At 38.0% G+C, this 19,345-nt stretch overlaps 1 protein-coding gene across 4 annotated transcripts in view; it reads right to left on the bottom strand.

Moving 5' to 3' along the window:
- Nucleotides 1-284: 284 nt before the first annotated feature.
- The window catches only part of cfap91 (cilia and flagella associated protein 91), a 98,276-nt gene continuing 79,215 nt past the window's right edge, over nt 285-19,345 (bottom strand). For all 4 annotated transcript variants that reach the window (XM_063049850.1, XM_063049852.1, XM_063049851.1 and 1 more), the window contains 3 exons: nt 16,226-16,374; nt 4,897-4,988; nt 285-4,557 (listed from right to left, as the gene is read on the bottom strand). In XM_063049850.1, the coding sequence (XP_062905920.1) occupies nt 4,367-4,557; nt 4,897-4,988; nt 16,226-16,374 (432 nt within the window). In that variant the 3' untranslated portion in view covers nt 285-4,366. The remainder of the gene's footprint in view (nt 4,558-4,896; nt 4,989-16,225; nt 16,375-19,345) is intronic.

The raw sequence follows: 19,345 nt of genomic DNA on the forward strand, positions 1-19,345 counted from the left end.
GTGTCAAGAACACGGTTGAATGTTATTAATCAGTAATAAAATTCAAAATAGGCTATTAGATTTGTAGGCACAACTTTGTGGGCTGAAGGGACTGTATGGTGTTGTACTGTTGTAAATTGTTTAAGCATAGAATTGGAGATCCAGTAGACAATGAAAGAAATGATGTCATGCCACCTCTTTTACTCATAGATTTTTTTCTGTTTACAATCTGTTAGGTAAGAGTCTCATGTAAAATTTAACTACACCATTCTATTTGTTAGAAATAACTGTGCTTTTAATAAATATCTCCACAATATAGAAATTACATCAAGAACAGATAAAGCTATGTTTGAGGATGGAAGGTATCTTTAAAAATTACAATGAAAGAAAATGTTTAATCTCTTCTCACAACATGCAAGATTTAGCAAAATATTGCTGTGTGCTGTTCTAGATTTCCAGCATCTGCAGAATCTGTTTATAACAAAATATTGTATTTATTTTAACCATAATACATATTTAGCAAAGTATGCCAAAATGCAATGAATCTAATGTTCATTCTTGCCCAATATTACATTTTTTTTAACAACATAAGTTTTTGACTATGAATCACTGTAGTTTGGTGAAAAAAATGTTCTACTACAGTTACATTAAATAACATTAGCCATGGTGTTATTTCATCCTCATTCCTAATTAATGTGTGCCACCAATCAGTGAGTCCAAAACTAGTTTTGACTCCATGGAAGAAGGGAAGAGGAAAAGAAAGGTACTTCACACAAAAACAGAAGAAAATAAAAGGAGGAAGCTATTTGGCTCTTCAAACCTTGCCTGCCATTCAATATGATCATGTCTGATCTATGTTGACCTCAACTCTTCTCTATGTCGGTTCCCCATACTCCTTAAGTTTTCAGTCTCTCAGCAAAACATATTTATCTATCTCCATCTCCAGGATATAGCATTCCAGAGGTTCACCTTCCTTGGAGCAGAAATTTCTATGTAACTTAGTTTTAAATGATGAGCCCTTTATTTTGAAATTATATTTCCTAGTTTGTTTTCACAAATGGAAGAATCAGCTCTTAACATTTTTCCTGTTAATCTCCTTTAGATATTGTAAGTTTAAATGATGTCACCCATCATCCTAAATTCCAAGGAATAGAGACCCATACTTCCCTGCTTCTCTTGGGGGTCAGAACTCTGAAACTAGAACAACACAGGAACAGGCACTTCAGCCCCCTCCCAATCCCATCCCATTACCCCATTCCCTGCCTGCTCTTGAGCCTATCGCATTACCCCATTCCCTGCCTGCTCTTGAGCCTATCGCAAAGCCTCTGTAACTTTATTATTGTTTCTGCTTCCATAATTTTCCCAGGTAATGTGTTCCAGGCATCTACCACTTGGTGTAAAACAAAAAAACTTGAAACTCATAAATCCATTAAACCTTTTTTGCTCTAACAAAGCTATGCCCCCTAGTTTTTGAATTAGCTTGGTAAATCTCCTTTGGACTGCCTCCAATGCTGCAAACATTTTTTTAGACAAGGACACCAAAACTGTGCACAGTATTCTAGGTGTGGCCTCATCAACAACCTGTAAAACTGCAATTAAATCTTCTTTATTATTAAACTCTTCCTCCTTCATAATAAAGACCAACATGGTGTGTGCCTTATTAACAACTTATTGAACTTGCCTTACTTTTTGTAATTCATGCAGAAGAACACCTAGATCCCACTCGACTTCACCATGTGTACTCTCTCTTCATTTTTCAGCAAGGTTGGAACTAGTCTCTCTTGCCAATGGGGTTTGGAGTTCCATTTGAGTGGTATCTCCTACACTGCAGATGGGGAAAAGGCTTTCAAAAGTTGGGTGAGTGGCTCGCTGAGTGATACTAGATTTTGACCTGCTCTGTCATAGTAAGTTTCTGATTAATGAAGATTCGACGCTGTTTATTTTTTAGATGAGAACAGGGTGTTTAGTCAAGGTATTGTCTTTGAAATGTTTAGACCCTCTCAAACACTGAAAATTTTCACTGCCAAGCATTTGTGTAACATGAAGGTAACTTGCCACTTACCAGCCCAAACAGGGACCATACCCAGATATAGCAAAAGGTGGGAGCACAAGGTGGTGGTGACAGCATATCTAAAAGAGACTCTTACCCCCACCTCTTGGCCTTTGACTCATATTCTTCTTTCTAGTCCTCTTCTGGTGTGGTGCTGTGTGCAATGATGTCCTCAAATGTGGACAGGATGATATAGGTTACAGCAGATGGCAAAGTGAGAAATCTGAAATATATTGCAGTACAGTCCCACAACAATCCAGGTATTGGTAGTTTTGAACAGAAATTCCAATGATTGCCTCCCAGTGTTGTAGGATACTCAATAGCTTTCATTACAGAGCATTTGACTACACTTATTGAAGTCCAAGCTGGTGCCTGGCATCCAGAATTATTATGATAGTCTTGTCTGTAAAGAGCCATGCATTGCTCCGGTATGCCTGCTGAAATGCAGTGAGTGCAGTCAGGGAATGAAGGAGTTATGTGACAGCTCCCTCTGCATTGCACTTGCCATACTTTTGGCTGTGATTCTGACTAATTGATCTTTCAGGAAGTGAAATCACTTGTCGGAGTTCCTGAACAGATCAAGGTTTATGGGTGAAGACCAGAAGAGCATTTGCAACACCACCCAGTGAACCATCCAGCTAACAAAGCAAATCCACGTTTCTGTAAAGGAGATACTTGCCTTTCCATGACGAGAATAGACTCTGTCGATGCTGCTCTTTAGAATAAGCTGTAGCAAAGAAGTTGTGAGGCATCGTGATTTCCACCGCTATAGACTGAATGTGAGTGGGCAGGAGAAATCCTGTGTCATTTAATTTGTAGAGCTAACTAAGATTATCAAACTAGGCACGAAAGTTGCCATTATCTGCTTTGACCTCAGTATGATAGTTCACCAGATCCCACATTATACGCAAGTTCCAAAGGTTAAGACATATATATATAAGGCAATCTGGCTAACTGGATCCAAAACTGGCTTGGTGATTAGACGAGGGTAATGGTGGAAGGGTACTTCTCTGATTGAACATCTGTGACCAGTAGTACTGCAACCATTGTAGTCTGTGATGCACGTGAACAACTTGGATGTGAATGTAGGAGGTATAATTAGTAAGTTTGTGGATAGCATGAAAGTTGGTGATATTACAGATAGGGGAGAAAATTGCCTAAGGCTGCAGCAGGACGTGGATCCGGTTTAAGAGTAAATGGTAGGGTTCTAGGGGATGTTTATAAACTGAGGAACCTCGGGGTACAAGTCCATACTTCCTTAAAAGTAGCAACACAGGTAGTCAGAAGAAGGCATGATGACATGGGTGTAACATTTCAAAGTAGGGGCACTGAGCAGCAACGTTACAAAATACAAACCAGACCGCAAATGGGATGAACGTAGTATGTTGATGGACAAAGTTTTGCATGGACAGGGTGGGATGCAGAGCCTCTGTACAACTCTGACTCTGTGATAGGTCGCCTTGGACACAGCACGTCTTTCACTTTGCCTTGAGCCTTATCTGCCAAAATGGCCTTGATTCTGGACTCTTCCCATTTGCCCTGTAAAGTAAACAGACTAACTGACCAAAAACTGTCCTTGAACCTCAAAGTTTCCTTCCTTGATTGCTGTTAAACAACATGAATGCAGATGGCCTCACTATTAAGTATCTCGCAAGTAATTGAAAGCAAGCAAGACAGCAGATGCTGAAATCTGAAACAGAAAATGTTGAAATAACTCAGCCAGTCAAGCAGCATCTGTAGAAAGAGAAACCAGATCCTATGAAGGGTCTTTGATCTGAAACATTGGCTCATTCCACAGATTCTCTTAACTGGATGTAATTGAGATCTCTTCAAATACTATAGGAAGTTGATATGATGCTTTTCTGCATAGTGACAAGACCAAGTGCAATATGTGACTTACACAGTGTGTTAAGTGGATAGCTGTCGACCAATTTGTTATCTCTAGTATAAAATCACTATTAGATAAAATCATGATCAACTGAGCAAAGGGGAGAAAGGTTATGGGGATAGTTAGGAAAAGTAGATTTTCGCTTTCCATCTGAATGTGATATTTAATGGCAGAGTAAGGTCTGGGCTGTCTTTGTGATTGTGCCAGGTCAGAATCAATGCTAACATAATGCTGCTTGGTTATTCTATATGTCCTATGAGAGAGAGAGAGAGAGAGATCCACATACTATACTTTCCATGGTCTAAGGAGGGATTTCATTATAGCTGAAATATTAGGATTAAAAACAGGTTGAGTTCTATCCTCATGGGCAATTTTCTCTGCTGCAATTGAAAATTAACCATCTCTTTTCGAATCTCAGATGCAGCTTTAAAATCTGCTAGTTTCTCACTTCATGATTTATCCATCCATTTCATCGTTTCTTCAACCTCAGTGACTGTATTGTTCAGAACATCCGCTGCAACCTTGCTTGATGGTGTTTCTGTTGGTGACTCAGGAATACTTGTCTTTGTTATAATTTGTTCACTCTCATTATGAATAATGCGGTGGGCAGCAAGTCGATGCCTACTTTGGAAGAGCCTTACTGTTGGAGGAAATCAGAAAAATTTTGTGACTGAGCTTCTGTGTATAGTTGATGAAACTAATGCAAAATTAAAGACAGTTTTAAACTAAAAGCCTTTATGTAACTGGATAAATTTGAAATTTTTTTTTGTGAAATAGAATGCAACTGCTGCACTCGCAATTATTTTTCATCTTCGTGAACGTGAATCTCTCTTTAAAACAATGAAGTGGCATTGCTTTTGATAAAGAACAGGAACAGAACAGAAACTTAATTCTCATTGATACTATACTACTTTCTTTTCCCATTAATATTGAAGCAAACGTTTCATATTCTAATTATTTGCTTTCTAATGTTTCATACCTCTGTCCCTCATTATCATTTTGTGTGCTTCTGGAATAAGGAAGCCATGCACCAATTCTGAAACAATCTCTTCTGACTGTAGATTTGTCCGGCTAATGAGAAAACAAAAAGCGTCAAAGTAGTGGAATAAATCCCGACTTTGTACATATCAACCCAATAAATACAAGGCAGGAATGGGCCATTTAGCATCTTGCATCCAATCTGCCATTCAAGAGATTATCATTGATATTCTACATCATTTTTCATGGTGGAACCATTCAATTTCTTTGAAACATTAAAAACCTATTGAATAAATTATTTAGTATACTTTTTGACAGAGCATCCGTACCTCCAAGATTCAAAACTCAGCTAATTCCTGTAGATTTAAAGTAAGACTTACTATATTTTATATTCTAACATCTTTAGTATAAATACTGATATTTCCCTTCTAAGCATCTCCCAGTTAACCTTTATGACAAATACATGGACCTACTTACTGACCTCTTAACATCTAACATACATTCTCCTTTTCCACATCTATACTTGTACAGGTTAGAGTCCTTTGACCATTTCCTTGCCTGGTTACTTATTATTTCTTGGCAGTCACTTTTTGTTCTTGCAGATTACTTACTCGCCAGTATATCATTAGCAAACTTGATGCATGCACGAAGTGTGCATAGCGGTGAGTACTCATTCATTAAAGAGGGGCACCATCCGGCGGAGTGGTCATCATCGGAGTGGTCTGAGTCAGAGTGCTAACAGTTTGGCTCAACTGGGCTTTGGCAAGAACAGGCGGAGGCAAGGTAAGTAGGTAAGTTCATTCCTTATTTCTTATCTAACTCTTCAGAGAATAGGGGGTAAGTCTACAGGGCCAGTGTTCTGTTCTGGGTGCCAGATGTGGGATTTCCGGGAGACTGCCAGCCTCCCCGATGGCCACATCTGCACCAGGTGCATCGAGATGCAGCTCCCTAGAGACCACGTAAAAGAACAGGAGCTACAGCTCGATGATCTTTGGCGTGTGGAGGTGATAGACAGGAGCTACAGGGAGGTAGTCACTCTAAGGTTACAGGACAGAGATAAATGGGTGACTGCCAGGAGAGGGAAGGGAGAACATCCGATGGTGGAAAGCACCTCTGTGGCCATCCCCCTCAACAATAAGTACTCTAGCACTGAGTCTGGCCCTGTGGCTCAGAAGGGTAGGGAACTGAAGAAGATGGCAGCAGTAATAGGGGACTTTATAGTTAGGGGGTCAGATAGGTGAAAAAGAAACACGGATGGTAGTGTCTCTCAGGTGCCAGGGTCCGCGATGTTTCTAAACCCATCCACGATATCCTGAAAAGGGAGGGTGAACAGACAGAAGTAGTGGTACACATTGGTACCAACAACATAGGGAGGAGGGAGGAGGTCCTGAAAACAGAATACAGGGAGTTAGCAAGGAAGCTAAGAAGCAAGACCTCAAGAGTAGTAATTGGGATCGCTGTCTGAGTCACCTGACAGTGAGGATAGGAATAGAATGAGGTGGCAGATAAATGCGAGGCTGAAGAATTGGAGCATGGGGGTAGGGATTCAGACTTCTGGATAATTGGGACCTCTTCTGGGGCAGTTGTGACCTGTACAAAAAGGGTCAAGTTGCACTTGAATCCGAGGGGAACCAATATTCTTGCAGGCAGGTTTACTAGAGCTGTTGAAAGTGGTTTAAACTAATATGGCAGGGGGATGGGAACCAGGATGATAGAGGTGAGGATGAGCCAGCAGGATTACAAGTAAATGATGGTGCATTATGAATGCAAGGAAGGTCAAGCCAATGATTGGGTACAAATGCAGACAGAGCAGAGTTAAAATGTACCACAGCAGCAATATTCAAAGGGGCGAAGAACGCTGGACTGAAGATGCTGAAGTTAAATGCATGTAGCATTCGGAATAAGGTGTATGAACAGGTGGCGCAATTCGAGATTGGTCAGTATGATGTTGTGGGCATCACTGTGTCATGGCTGAAAGAAGGCCATAGCTGGGAGCTTAACATCAAAGGATACGCTTTGTGTCGAAAGGACAGGCAGGAAGGCACAGACGATGGTGTGGCTCTGTTGGTAAAAAGATGTGACATAGGGTCAGAGAATGTTGAGTCATTGTGGGTGGAGTGAAGAAACCGTAAGGGTTAAAACACCATTATGGGAATCATATATAGGCCTCCAAATAGTAGCCAAGATGCGGGGTTGAGATTGCAAAGGGAGTGGAAAAGGCATGTAATAAGGGTAATGTCACAATTGTAATGGGGGACTTCAATATGCAAAGGGATTGGGAAAATCAGGTTGGTGTCGGATCGCAAGAGAGGGAATTTGTTGAATGCCTACAAGATGACTTTTTAGACCAGCTTGTGCTTGATCCTACTCAGGGAAAGGCTAACTTAAAATGGGTGTTGTGTAATAACCCAGATCTTATTAGGAATCTTAATGTAAAGAAACCCTTAGGAGACAGTGATCAGAATATGATTGAATTCATACTGCAATTCGGCAGGGAGAAGCATAAGTCACATGTATCAGTATCACAATAGAATGAAGATATTGCAGAGGCATGAAAGAGGAGCTTGCCCAGGTGGATTGCAGGAGGAAACTGGCGGGGATGACGGCAGAACAGAGATGACTGAAGTTTCTGTGCATAGTTCACAAGGCACAGAATGGACATGTCTGACAGAAGTTATTCTCAAATGGCAGGGGTAGACAACTGTGGCTGATAAGGGAAGTTAAAGACTGCATAAAAGCCAAGGAAAGGGCACATAAGGTAGCAAAAGTGAGTGGGAAGTTGGATGATTGGGAAGCTTTGTAAATCCAAAAAAAAGGCAACTGGAAAAGCTATAAGAAGGGAAAAGATGAAATATGTGGGCAAACTAGCCGATAATATAAAGCTGCTGTGCAGGTTGACTGTGTGGTTGAGAAGGCATACAGTGCATTGGCCTTCATTAACTGTGGACTTCATTATAACCGTGGGTCTGAGTTTAAGAGCTGAGAGGTAATGTTACAGCTATAAAGGACTCTGATAAGATGCAAACATGTATTGCGGAACATCAGTCGGCTATATCTGGTCTTCAAAAATCCGCGCAACAAAGTGAGCTTAAGATGGGGAAAGTCGAAGAAACAATTAATGTAATGAAGAAGAAACTTGACTTTTTGACTTTTAAAAACTCTGACTTGGAATCTAGAATGCGACGGCAGAATTTACGAATGATTGGCGTCAGGGAAGCCGTGGAAGCTAACAACCCTATGAAATATTTCTCCCAACTTTTAAAAGATGCATTCCCTACTGTATTTCCTGACCAACCACCGCTACTGGATCGTGTTCACAGAATCCCATCATACTCGTCTAGGTCAGATAGACCTAGGCATGTTATCTTACGTTTTCATTACTTTCAAGATAAGGAGAGACTGTTTCGATTCGCTCGATCTAAAGGTTTCATTGATTTTTCGGATCTTAAGTTCCGATTCGTGGAAGATTTCAGTAAACCAATCTGGGACCAACGGGTCCGTTACAGATCCGTGATGTCGGAATTCTATAAGATGGATTTAAGACCAGCGCTGCTGTACCCTGCACGTCTAAGGATTCGCATGTTAGATGGAGCTCTTCGTTTTTTTGATTCTCCATCGGATGCCCAGAGCTATCTGGATCAACTTTCATCTTCAACATCTTAATTGCCTTTTTTTAATTTTCTCCGTTGATCGGAGGCTGTGAATTGGTTGGTTTTAACTTTTCTGTGCCCTATTTGGGCAGAAAAGTTTACTTTCGATTTCTTAATATGGCTGCTAAACTTTCTTTTTAACTGCGTCATTTCTTTCTTTTCCCAGGGGATTCTGGGTGGTTACTTCCCTTTTGTCATCTTACGTATTTCCTGTGCGGCCTTAAATTTTGTAGTTTTTTTTAAATTTTATTCTGTTTTGCTTTTTATAATCATTTTATGTTAATAATCCTATTTTTTTTGTTGCTGTGTCTATTCATGAGTTTGAGGTTTATTGTGGTTTTTTTTAATATATACTTTCCGGCTTTTGTTCTGTTCTGTGTGTATTTTAATTGAGTTAACTTTTTTTTACTTATTTTTTTTTACTGTTTTACAATTAGCTGATCCTTTTCATATTTATACCTTTTTTTTAGGGAGCGTATACCGGAAGTCATGGGGGTAGTTTTAGCGCTTGCTTCTTTCTGGCGGGTCTGCTTTAGATTTCGCCTTGGGGTCCTGGGGGGGGGGGCGGTGGGCGGGGCTTCACGTTTTAGTTTGTTTCTCTTTGGGCTATATACATTATTGAAGTATTGGTTACGTCCTTTTCCCCGGTATCTTTTGTATGTTCTGTTTCCTCTCCGGGTCTGTGGGTCGCGCCTATTGTCAATCCTCTTTGTTATGGGTTGACTTTAGGATTTATGGAGTCTATTATTAATTTTGTCTCCTGGAATACTAATGGTCTTAATCATCCTATTAAAAGGAAAAAAGTTTTTAAAGTGTTCCGGAGACTTAAAGCACAAATTTTATTTTTACAAGAGACCCATGTACGGAGGGGGGACAGACTACGTTTTTTCAAATTTTGGAAGGGACAACAATTTCATTCGAACTCCAATGCTAAGATTCGAGGCGTCTCTATCTTTATAGACTCCTCAGTTACTTTTATACAACAGGATATTATCTCTGATCCGAATGGTAGATTTTTATTGGTTAGTGGTTTATTATTTAATAAAAAAGTAGTTTTGGTTAATGTTTATGCTCCTAATATGGATTGTCCGGAATTTTATAAATCATTGTTTGATCAGTTTCCGAATTTGAACGAGTTTTCATTGATTTGGGGCGGAGATCTTAATACCTGTTTATCTCCAGCTTTGGACCGTTCGGCTCCTTTACGGACTTTACCTAATAAATCTGCAAATTTGATTAATTTTTTCCTTTCTGATTCTGGGTCGACGGACATTTGGCGTTTTCTGCATCCTCAGGAAAAAGATTTTTCCTTCTTTTCACATGTTCATCATTCCTATTCAAGAATTGATTATTTTTTCATTGATTCTCGTCTCATTTCTTCAGTGATTAAATGTGATTATGATTCTATAACCATTTCGGATCATGCTCCACTTAAGCTTTCTATTAAAATTATGGCCAATATACCAAACAATAGACAATGGCGTTTTAATTCGCTGTTGCTTCAGGACTCGGACTTTGTTAATTTTATGAATGAACAGATTGAGCTTTTTTTTACAATTAACCATACAGAAGATATTTCGGTTAACACTCTTTGGGACACTTTTAAAGCCTATATTCGGGGTCAGATTATTTCGTATTCCGTTGCTTTGAGGAAGAAACAGAAGCAGGAGGAGATGGTAATTGTGGACAAGATTAAAGAAATTGATAAGAAATATGTTATGGCTCCTTCTGAGGAGCTATACAAACAAAGAACTGAACTTCAAATGGAACACAGTTTACTACTCTCGTCCTCGATTGTAAACCAATTAAAGAAAACAAGAAGTGATTTTTATGTTCACAGTGATAAAATTGGCAAGCTGCTGGCTAATCAATTGAAATCTAATTATGTTAAATCTCAAATCAATCAGATTTATAACCAAAATGATCGATTGATATTGGATCATGTGGGGATTAATCAAACCTTTTGTGATTTTTATTCTTCTTTATACCAATCAGAGTCTCCTCGAGATTCTAAATATATGAATGATTTTTTAGATAAGTTAGACTTCCCTCTGATTTCACAGGATATGTCTTCTTTATTAGATACTTCCATTACAATGGATGAGATTAAGAATGTTATTTTTTCTATGAATCTGGGGAAAGCTCCTGGCCCTGATGGGTTTACCGTTGAATTTTATAAATGTTTTGCTTCTTTATTGATTCCTTGGCTCTATAAGGTTTTTGAGGCTTCTTTGAAACTTGGTAAACTTCCGGAATCTTTTAATAGAGCATCAATTTCTTTAATACTAAAGAAGGATAAAGACCCTGCTCAATGTGCATCTTATAGACCAATATCTTTATTAAATGTTGATTCTAAAGTTTTTTCTAAGTTATTAGCAAATAGACTAGAAAAAGTACTTCCTTCTATTATTTCGGAAGACCAAACGGGTTTTATTAAAGGTCGTTACTCTTTTTATAATATTCGTACATTGTTAAATATCGTTTATACTCCCTCACAAAATGTTCCTGAGTGTGTTATTTCTTTAGATGCCGAGAAAGCTTTTGATAGAGTAGAATGGCCTTATTTATTTAAGGTGCTTGAAATGTTTAATTTTAGCTTGAAATTTATATCCTGGATTAAACTGTTATATTACTCCCCTGTAGCCTCGGTTCGTACTAACTCCTTAAACTCACCTTTTTTTCCTCTCTTTCGTGGTACTCGACAAGGCTGTCCTCTTAGTCCCCTATTATTTGATATTGCATTAGAACCTCTTGCAATTGCTATTCGAGAATCTTTAAATATTACTGGGATAACTCGGGGATTAAAGTCCCATAAATTATCACTCTATGCTGATGATTTACTTTTATATATTTCTAATCCTGAGAGATCCATTCCTGCTGTTTTAGAGTTATTAGCACAATTTGGTCTTTTCTCAGGTTATAAATTAAATCTTAGTAAGAGTGAACTTTTTCCGATTAATAAACATCTTCCCTTATATTATAAATTTCCATTTAAATTGATTAATAATTACTTTTCATATCTTGGGATTAAAATTACTTGTAAACATAAAGATTTATTTAAGACTAACTTTTTACCATTAATAGACCATATTACTCAACTTTCATCTAAATGGTTTCCCTTATATTTAACTTTGATTGGTCGTATTAATGCAGTTAAGATGTTTTTTTTGCCAAAATTTTTATATGTGTTTCAGGCATTACCAATTTTCGTTCCTAAATCTTTTTTTGATAAAGTTGACTCTAAAATTTCTTCATTTATTTGGCAGAACAAGAATCCGAGACTGGGTAAAATACATTTACAGAAAGCTAAGAGAGATGGAGGTTTAGCATTACCTAACTTTAGATTTTATTATTGGGCTATTAATATTCGACATATGAAATTTTGGTTACTTGATCGGGACATACTATTTATTCCTAAATGGGTAGCATTGGAATTACAATCTGTTCAGGGTTATACACTTGGTTCTATTTTAGGTTCCTCTCTTCCTTTTGATTCGAAACGTCTTAAGCAGGTCTCTAACCCGATAGTTAAATATGCTTTGCGCATTTGGTTTCAATTCAGAAAATTTTTTGATCTTAATCAATTCGGGTTAGCGATTCCTATTTTAGGTAACATATTTTTTCCTCCCTCTTTTACGGATCGCGCTTTTCAAACTTGGAAGACTAAGGGTATTTTACGGTTTTTGGATTTATTTTTAGATGGTTCCCTTATGTCTTTTGAACAATTATCTAACAAATATAACTTATCAAGAATACATTTTTTTAGATATTTACAAGTTAGAAATTTCCTAAGTACTATACTTACTTCCTTTCCAATGCTTCCTCCTATATATATTTTAGATTCGATAATTAACCTTAATCCATGTCAGAAAGGTGCATCGGCTATGATTTATAATATTATTATGAAACTTAGGAAAGCTCCATTTGATAAGATTAGGGTAGATTGGGAACAGGAATTGGGGCTTACCATTTCTGTGGATGATTGGGGGCAGATTTTACAATTAGTTAATACTTCCTCTATTTGTGCTAAACATTCCCTAATTCAATTTAAAGTGGTTCATAGAGCACATATGTCCAAAGATAAGTTAGCGCGTTTTTACTCGCATATTAATCCTTTCTGTGATAGATGTTCGGGGCAGATAGCCTCTTTAACTCATATGTTTTGGTCTTGCCCTACTTTGGAAACTTTTTGGAGAGATATTTTCAATATTATTTCTAAGGTATTAAATATAGATATCTCTCCTCACCCTATTACTGCTATCTTTGGACTACCTAAAATTTCTAGTAATCTTTCCCCTTCAGCCCGTAGAATGATTGCATTTCTTACTTTAATGGCGAAAAGATGTATTTTACAACATTGGAAAGAGCTTAATGCTCCAACTACCTTTTTTTGGTTTTCTCAGACGATTTTATGTTTGAATCTGGAGAAAATTAGAAGTAACCTTTATGATTCTTCATTTAAATTTGAACAGATTTGGGGACCTTTTATTCGATATTTTCATTTAATGTAATATTTACCCTTCTTGTTTTCTCTTCACTGTTTTAATGGAGGTCGGGATTGAGGACGTGATTTTAAGTTTAACTCTGTTTGGTTTCAAGTTAGCCCATTGCTTTGCTTTGCTTTTAGTTAGTTGCACGGTGGGTTTTTTTTTGGGGTTTTTTTTTTTCTTTTTTTCCATTGATATATATAAAATCTAGTATACTATTATGTTATCTTGGTTTCTTATGCTTAAATTACATTGTTTGTAGTATTTTCTTTTTGGTATTGTTATTTTTTGGAATTTTATTATACTTTAACATTGTATTAATGTTTATATGGCTTACCTTTTTTGTATACTTACTCAATAAAAAGATTTAAAGAGAGAGATAAAGGACTCTGGTCAGACCCCACTTGGAGCACTGTGCTCAGTTCTGGTCACCTCACTACAGGAAGGATATGGAATCTATAGAAAGGGTGCAGAGGAGATTTACAAGGATGTTGCCTGGATTGGGGGGCATGCCTTAAGAGAATGGGTTGAATGAACTTGGCCTTTGGAGTGGCGGAGGATGAGAGGTGACCTGATAGAGGTGTATAAGATGATGAGAGGCATTGATGGTGTGGATAGTCAGAGGCTTTTTCCCAGGGCTGAAATGGCTAACTCGAGAGGGCACAGTTTTAAGGTGCCTGGAAGTAGGTACAGAGGAGATGTCAAGGGTAAGTATTTTTTATGCAGAGAGTGGTGAGTGCGTGGAATGGGCTGCTGGCGACGGTGGTGGAGGTGGATACAATAGAATCTTTTGGACCACTGGAAAATGATGCTGGTGAGGTAGCAATGGGGGACAAAAACTGGCAGCTGAATTTAATGGGTACTCTGCATCAGTCTTCACTGTGGAGGACACTAGCAATGTGCCCGAGGTCCATGAGTGTCTGGTAGCAGGAGTGAGTGCCATTGCTATTACAAAGGAAAAAGAGCTAGGTGATCTCAAAGGTCTTAAGGGAGGAAAGCAAAAGAAAGGAAATTATAGAGCAGTTGGCCTAACCTCAGTGGCTGGGAATGTGTTGGAGTCTACTATTAAGGATGAGGTTTCAGGATACTTGTGATAAAATAAGACAAAGTCAGCATGGTTTCTGCAAAGAAAATCTTGCCTGACAAATCTGTTGGAGTTCTTCCAGGAAGTAACAAGCAGGGTGGACAAAGGAGAGGCAGTGGCTGTCATTTACTTGGTTTTTCAGAAGTAGTTTTTCCAGTGTAGTCTTTATTTTACCATGAGAAATCAAGATCTTCTCCTATACAAATACTGTAATATCTTTTAATCAATTTTCTCAAAACAGACTTTGTGATATCTACAATCAGTTCCCTGTTCTTGCTAATATCGATTGAGAGGCTGTTGCAACACCATTCAACCAGTTGATCTGTCTCACTCCTGTACACTGCCTCACCTTCATCTGAGATTTTACCAACAATAGTCGTGTCATCTGTGAATTTATAAATGTTGTTTGAACTGTGCTTAGGTACACATACACGAGGGCAAAGAAAGTCCAGCAGAGAGGTTCACCTGCATTGACTGTCAGCAATGATAAGATGTTATCACTGATCATTACTGACCGTGTCTCCCGCTGTGAAAGTTGAGGATCTATTTGCAGAGGGAGGTACAGAAGCCCAGGTTTAGAAGCTTAGTGATTAACATTGAGGGGATGATGGTATTAAACACTGAGCTATAATTGATAAACAGCAACCTGACATATGTTATGCTGTTGCCTTGATGCTCCAAAGCAGAGTGCAGAGCCAGTGAGATTGTGTAGACCTGTTGCGACAGTAGGTAAACTGCAGCAGCCCTGGGTCCTTGCTCAGGCAGGAGTTAATTTCTGCTATAACCATCCTCTTGAAACAATTCATCACAGTAGAGATGGGTGCTATCGGGTGCTAGTCACTAAGGCGGCTCACCCTGCTCTTCTTCAGCACTAGTCCAGTTGCTGCCCTTTTGAAGCAGGTGGGAATTACAGATCACAGCAGTGAGGGGTTGAGGGTATCGTTGAACACCCCAGACAGTTGGTCAGCACAAGCTTTCAGTATTCTGCTAGATTCTTTCTCATCCAGATCATTAATACACATGAAAAAAATGTAACCAGGACCCATCACTGTGACACATTCTCTCCAGTCTGAGAAACAATCCATCACCTACCTCTTACCACAACGCCAATTCTGCATCTAATTGGTTAGCTATACCTGGATCTTACACATCCTAACCTTCCGGACCAGGCTACTGGGCAAGTTCTGATCAAAGGCTTCGTTATAGTCCATGTGACATTGTCTACCACCTTGCCCTCATCATTCCTCTTGGTCATTTCTTCAATCAAATTCATTGTGCGTGAGAATTCATATCTCAAAGCCATGCTGACCATCCCTAATCAGTCTTTGATTTCTAAATACAAACAAATCCGGTATCTCAGAATCCTTTCTAGTCTCTTTCCCACTATTGATGTTAGGCTCACTGTCTTATTGTTGTCTAGTTAGTCCTTGCAGCCCTTGTTGAATAAAAGCCCAGCGTTAGCCATCCTCTGGTCTCTTGGTTCCTCACCCAAGAAAAATACAAAACAAAATCTCTGCTTCCCTCCATGTCTTAGGATACACCTGGTCAGGCCCTGTGGATTTATCCATATTTAAGTTCTTAAAGACTGCCCATACCTCCTCTTTTGTAATATCTATATATTTCAGGATATCCTTACTCTCTTCCCTGAATTCACTGTGGCCTTTGCCACAGTTAAAAAAAGAACATGATGCAATTGAGAAATGGGGAAAAGACAAGTGTTAGTGGTAACTTTCTGAGATGAGCAGATTGTGAATAATATACGTTAGTAATGTGTGATGACATTCTATATTGATATCATTTACTTGGATACATGATGCACAAGCACGATGATACTGAGGAAGATTAAAGGAATATGAACAGGTTGGTGGAATAGCACAATACTGAAAAAAATATATAGGATTAGACTAAACTTAAAATATATCCTAAATTATAACATTTATAAAGAATATCAGGACAAAGTAATTTTTGTTTAGATTCAATGATCTTTAAATTGGGAACTCCTAAAAGGCAGAAAAGCCTAACAATTTTCTAGCTCAGCATCTGGCTTTGTATTTCAATCAGATTAATGAAATTCTTATAAAATCAATATAGTAAGTAATAGCTACATACTGTTGTTCAATTTCATAGGCAATGTCATTGATTTCATCAGCCTTTTTACGGATCTCTTGGCGTGCTTGATCTTCTGCTGTATTTTGTATGGATTTCAAAAGGATATCCTCCAAGTAAGAGTCCACTGTAGTCTGATGCACTTTAACAACCTGTATCAGAAAAGGATGATAGAAAAAAGAATCCAATTTGTTAATAAGAGACCAAATTAATGTTAACAATTTTCTTGTTTACCCATTGAAATTGTCTGTACCAGGTAACTTTATTGAAATGAAGATAAAAGGGGAAAATAAACTGCAGATACAGGAAACCTGAAGAACAAAAAATGCTGGAAATGCTTAGAAACATCTGCAGAAAGAGAAATAGATGTCAGGGGTAAGTTTTTGACACAGAGAATGGTGAGTGTGTGGAATGGGCTGCTGATGACGGTAGTGGAGGTAGATACAATAAGGTCTTTTAAGAGACTCCTGGACAGGTACATGGAGCTCAGAAAAATAGAGGGCTATGGGTAATCCTAGGTAAATTTTAAAATAAGTACATGTTTGGCACAGCCTTAGGGTTTCTATATTTAACATTTCAGGTTGAAGGCCCATTGTCAGAACTTGAACTGCAAGGGTGTTAATAACTTCCTAGAATAAATCTAATGTCACCTCAATACGCACTTCGATTAGATACCATATCCAGTATTCCACTAAGTCAATCCCTTCTTTACTTCCATATCACCATAAATTGAATCACAAGCCTGATGTGTACAATGACACAATGATTCTTAAATTAAGGGATACTACTTTCAGGAGAAAGTCAACATTCTATAATACTTGTTGTAAGCAAACTAGCTGGAAACAAGCTAAGCCCAAATTCCATAAATCCAATCTCAATTGTGTTTTATCAGTAATAAGTATATTCCTCCAGTCCTGTATCAATATTTTATCAGGTACTAGCATATTTCACATGGCATTGTTCACAGTGAATTTAAAAATAATAGGCCAGACTTTAGTTGCTCAGGGAATCCTGCAGTGTGCTACATCAATTAAACTTGTAGAGGTTTTAAGAACATTTTCTCTAAAATGTTGGAAATCAAAGCTGACAATGCAGTGAGAGCAAGAGAGCATTTTCAACCTTAGTAACAATTTTCTTAAAAAAAAAACAATTTCCTTACTTTATAGAGTATGAAATAAAAAGGAATGCCTGAGTGTAAGTTAAATTGGATGAATTCAATATCAAGTTAGATACAACAAAATATGAAAGTGGAAAGATTGAATACAGTGAAAAACGTCAGAAATTCTGAATTATTTCAATTAGAAGTGAAAAAAGTATGAAACAAGTAAAACTTCAAATTTCTTAAAACTAGAAACTCCACATTTAACACACTACTTTCAGGACAAGAGCAATAGGCCTGAGGAAAACCAAACAAGAGCGGTAAAATGATACAGGCCAGATCACAGACATTCATTTAGCTACAAATCATCAGGAACATGAAAGTCATATCAACGTCAAAGAGAAAAAAAAGTAAAACCAACAACACAACAGAGGACTATGCAGGTTGACTGGTGTGTACAATATTCATCCAGCATACTTTGGTGCTGGACCCTCACATCTTCCAGACCATTGGATGTTATTTCAATTAATATTCAAAAACTTTTTTAAAGAAGATGTTTTCAACCTTCAGGAAGTCAAGTTAGCTGGAGGAGCTTACAAACATAGAACAGTACAATTCAGAAACAGGTCTTTTGATCCACATCTGTGCAAACCATTATACCAAATGAAACTAGTCCCATCTGCCTGCACAGTATCCACATTCCTGCATTGCCTTCCTTTTCGTTGGTCTGTCTAAATGCCACTATCATTCTGCTTCCACCACCACCTCTGGCAGTGTGTTCCAGGCAACTACCACTCTCTGTACAAAGAAATTGCCCCATCCATCTTCCTTAAATTTTCCTCTTTCTCACCTTAAAGCTACATTCTCTAGTATTTGACATCTCTACCCTGGGAAAGAGAACAACTACCTACCCTATCATGTCCTTCCTAATTGTATAAGCTTCTATCAGGTGCCCTCTCTGTCACCAATGCTCCAGAGAAAACAATCCAAGTCTTTCCAATTTCTCCTTCTTTCAAATATTCCTCAAGCCAGGCAACATCCTGGTGAACCTCCTTTTCACCATCTCCAAAGCATCTATATCCTTTCTGGAATGGGGCAACCATAACTGCACACGATATTCCAAGTGTGGATTAACTAAAGGTTTATATAGCTGCAATGTGATGTCTTGATTCCTATACTCATTGCCTTGAATGATGAAGGCAAGTGTGCCATATATAGTGCCTATAAAAAGTATTCACCCCACCCTTGGAAGTTTTCATGTTTTATAACTTTGAATTCCAGTAGATTTAATGTTGCTCTTTTGACACTGATCAACAGAAAAGACTCTTTCATGTTAAAAGTGAAAACAAGTTTCTACATGTTTATGATCCTCTCATATCCCTTTTGCCAATCACCTGTCCAGCTCTTGGCTCTGTCCCTCGCCCTCCTGTCTTCTCCTATCATTTTGGATCTCCCCCTTCCCCTCTCAAATCTCTTACTAGCTCTTCCTTCAGTTAGTCCTGACGAAGGGTCTCGGCCCGAAACGTCGACTGTACCTCTTCCTATAGATGCTGCCTGGCCTGCTGTGTTCACCAGCAAATTTGATGTGTGTTGCACAAGTTTCTACAAATTGGTCTAAATGTATTACAATTATTATTTTTTTAATTTTATTTTTATTTGGATAAGGAATTCACAATTATCATGTACTTTTTTCACACATATGACCTTTTCCATTTTTTTATATGTATAAAATTATAATTATTTATACATTCTTAAGTACACATTGAGATGATATAAAAGGAAAGTAAACATTTAAATAGATAATTATGTACTGTGGTAAATCTAACCTATTAGGCTAAGTAATGAAATTAGTTGTTAAGAAAAATGGTAATAATAGTTTCCATACAACCCTTCCGGACCATTTCCATTGGTCCAAAATGTTGCATACAAGCCTATATACCAACCATTGTAGGTGTTTATATCCCAATTTGTTCGTGCTTGTTCCTGTCCACAGACATAATTATCCAATCCCTATGTACTTATTT

Source organism: Mobula hypostoma, chromosome 6 (genome assembly GCF_963921235.1).
Source record: "Mobula hypostoma chromosome 6, sMobHyp1.1, whole genome shotgun sequence".
NCBI lineage: Eukaryota > Metazoa > Chordata > Chondrichthyes > Myliobatiformes > Myliobatidae > Mobula > Mobula hypostoma.